At 33.3% G+C, this 2,976-nt stretch overlaps 1 protein-coding gene across 4 annotated transcripts in view; it reads right to left on the bottom strand.

Moving 5' to 3' along the window:
• Nucleotides 1-275: 275 nt before the first annotated feature.
• Nucleotides 276-2,976, bottom strand: part of LOC143253909 (uncharacterized) — a 78,591-nt gene continuing 75,890 nt past the window's right edge. For 2 of the 4 annotated variants that reach the window (XM_076508469.1, XM_076508472.1), the window contains one exon: nucleotides 276-2,542. In XM_076508469.1, the coding sequence (XP_076364584.1) occupies nucleotides 2,419-2,542 (124 nt within the window). In that variant the 3' untranslated portion in view covers nucleotides 276-2,418. The remainder of the gene's footprint in view (nucleotides 2,543-2,976) is intronic. The other 2 variants (XM_076508471.1, XM_076508473.1) reach the window with 1 other exon arrangement.

Raw genomic sequence — 2,976 nt, 5'->3', positions numbered from 1 at the left:
GTTTGTCTGAGCCTTAGTGGAGAGTAATTGGGTTGACATTATGGAAAGGGTAATATTGTATACTTTCAGCTGTGACAGTCAGTCCCACTATTTGACTGGGCTGTTGTTGGCCTATGTTTCACGTCTGTCTGTCTTCCAACACAACCTTATGAGAGTAGACTAATTTTAATTAAGAAGTCCTACACTTGTTTTGAAGCTAAAACAGATGGTAATCAGTGAAAAGTTTCTGTTCACGGTCAGCCCACCACATCAGCTGTTAGAATTACAAAGAATTTTGTTTTGGAAACATTTTACTGTAACAAGATTTCAAAGAGCACAGCCTTACAATAAGGCTTCATATTTTAATAGCATGAACACCAGTGTTCAGAAGAAATCCCATGGTATTTAAAAATGTTTACATAAAAACAATACAGGCATGGTTTAAACTCTCGAGACGACGTTGGTATAAGTATTAAAATAGTAAAAATTGCTTGGTAACGAGAAATTACTTAAAATATAGAGTATACATACACACACACACACACACTACACTTTTTGCTTCGGTGAAATATAGAGATCTATTAAAGAGATCAGGGATTTTGATCTCAAACTACGAACAAAATTTTAAAAAGTGATTTCTATTTACTTGGTTACGGCATCGTTTTTTTACGTTTTCATTTAAAAATGGATAAAACAGTGAGTCAAGTGATGAGATATAATATACATACTTGTAGTGATTACTTATTATTTTCATTAAATAATTTTATATTACTTATTACCCCAATCACTCCCGGCGCTCAAAACAAATTTTGCCCCCCATACTTTGGGAAATGTCCAGTGAATTAACAAAAACTTCAATTACGATATTGTTGACGAGACTTGCCTTCACGTGCTTCCCGCACGCGGGGTCTAAATAGTACATTTCAACTACGGCTCGTATTTTGTCAGTAGACTTCGTTAGAATACCGAAATAAACAATAATTTGTTAGGTTGTTCTAAACTTTGGTGTGAAACAAGGATTTGATAATAAAGTCGCTTCAAGCCCCCTTCCTACAGCTAATGTAACTGGCGTGTTATTTGTTAGAACTGTCAGAATATTATAATAAAGTGACAAAGAAATTTTCAATGACGAAGAAGAAATGTGATCTAAGACCAAACTTAACAAATAGCATTTTGGCATTAAAGGTTATAATTGTTATATAAAACAGTATGATTATAGGTTTTATTGGCCTACAAAATACCATAAAATACAAAATCTTGTTTCTGCCAACCTAAATGTAGTTTGGTATTGCAAGACCTACGGATAAAGCTATAAACAACCGAGAAGTTTCTAGCTAAAAGGTTCCATTTTCTCTATAATTAATTAATTTGTAGTTCCCACTTAAAGTGGACAGTTAATTCAAAAGTAACGCATTGCACCTGATAATTTTTTTATCCATTTACTCGTGTATTCATCATCCCTACTTTAAAAGCACTGCTTCCCAAACATACGAATCCATGTAAACACTAAAAATATCCACTACAGATAAAGTATAACATTCCAAAAATCTACAAATAACAGATGGACGTTCTGAATTGTTTTTCTTTTATAGAAAATGTGAAGACAAAAAAGACGTAAGTTACATGTGTGTATAAATATATACGTATATGAAATGTTAAAATCAAACACGTGAAAATTTTTTATTTGTGACACAAATGTGCCTATTCTTTTGTCTTTTTCACTTCAAGGTTACATATAATCAGAAAAATTGTATCTAATATTAACAAGTTCACAGAAAAAATATAAATTGTAGCCAAAGTTTTATATATTTTTCATTCAATAAACATCGTAAACTCCATAGTCTCGTAAACGTAAAAACAGGTGGCGCCAGTGTAGAGCGGAAATTTTACGTGAAGAATAGAAGAAAAAAAAACATCTAGTGCGCATACTGTAAAACGTGATTTATAGGTTTTATATTTTAAGTTATAAAATTACATGATATATTTAGAGATCTGTCCATAATACTGGATTTTTCGTATGAAACAACAAGTACAAAATGTTGGCACAGCACACACTTCAAATAATAAACATGAAATACGGTCAGTTTTTCTTCGTATACAATACACACCATCGGGGTCAATCACCGCGACAGACCACGAACAATTACAAATTAAATGACTAGTAATTGTTCATTGTGGTTTTGCTTATGATACGTTCCTCTTCGATCTACCCCTAACATAGAAAAGAACTTTGGGACACTAAATATAGGTTGTTTAAATCTAGGGTGGCACAGCTTGCAAAAATTAGATATAAAGCCGTTGAGTACAACACTTGTGGCTTAAATAGTTCTTTCGAACAACGGGCTGTACAGTTATTTTGAATGAACTACAGTTTGTTTGGTTTTTCTTTCACACACACACGTATGAATAACCGAAACATAAAACCGTATTCGTTTAACTTTATACCTGGTCTCGAAATCTTCGGTAGAAACTTTGGACGTAGGTAAATACACATTTCCAGTCTGGTTTCTTCATCAGGACCATGTCTTCCACATCCAGAAGGGGCGCAATGCCGGCTTTTTCTCTGTAAAGTTTACGTAATATAGGTTTCTAACAACAGTAAAGCAAGGCCACGAACAAAATACAAATAACAACATTATAACAAATTTTGAAACAGAAGCAAAAAATATATTCAACTCGTGTTTCTTCATTTCAAAAGATAAGTCGTACAAAGTATGCAAAACCTAGCAAGCCTTCTACCTAAGATACTAACAATGATGTGAGTAAAATTTAATGTTACAAAGTCGGAGCATGGGCCGACCATTTCCACTATTTTGAGCCGTAACACACGATTTGTACGTTCGAGTATGGGTACATGACTTCAAGTATGTTAATCAACCATCACTCACCCGATATTTTATTAAAGAGGTAAAACTGAAGTAACTGACAAACCCTATTACTTAATAAATCATTAACCCATTAAGGCCCAGAACTTTTTTGGTGGAGAGATAAAATTTG

Source organism: Tachypleus tridentatus, chromosome 6 (genome assembly GCF_004210375.1).
Source record: "Tachypleus tridentatus isolate NWPU-2018 chromosome 6, ASM421037v1, whole genome shotgun sequence".
NCBI lineage: Eukaryota > Metazoa > Arthropoda > Merostomata > Xiphosura > Limulidae > Tachypleus > Tachypleus tridentatus.
This window is presented reverse-complemented; position numbering and strand designations above follow the sequence as displayed.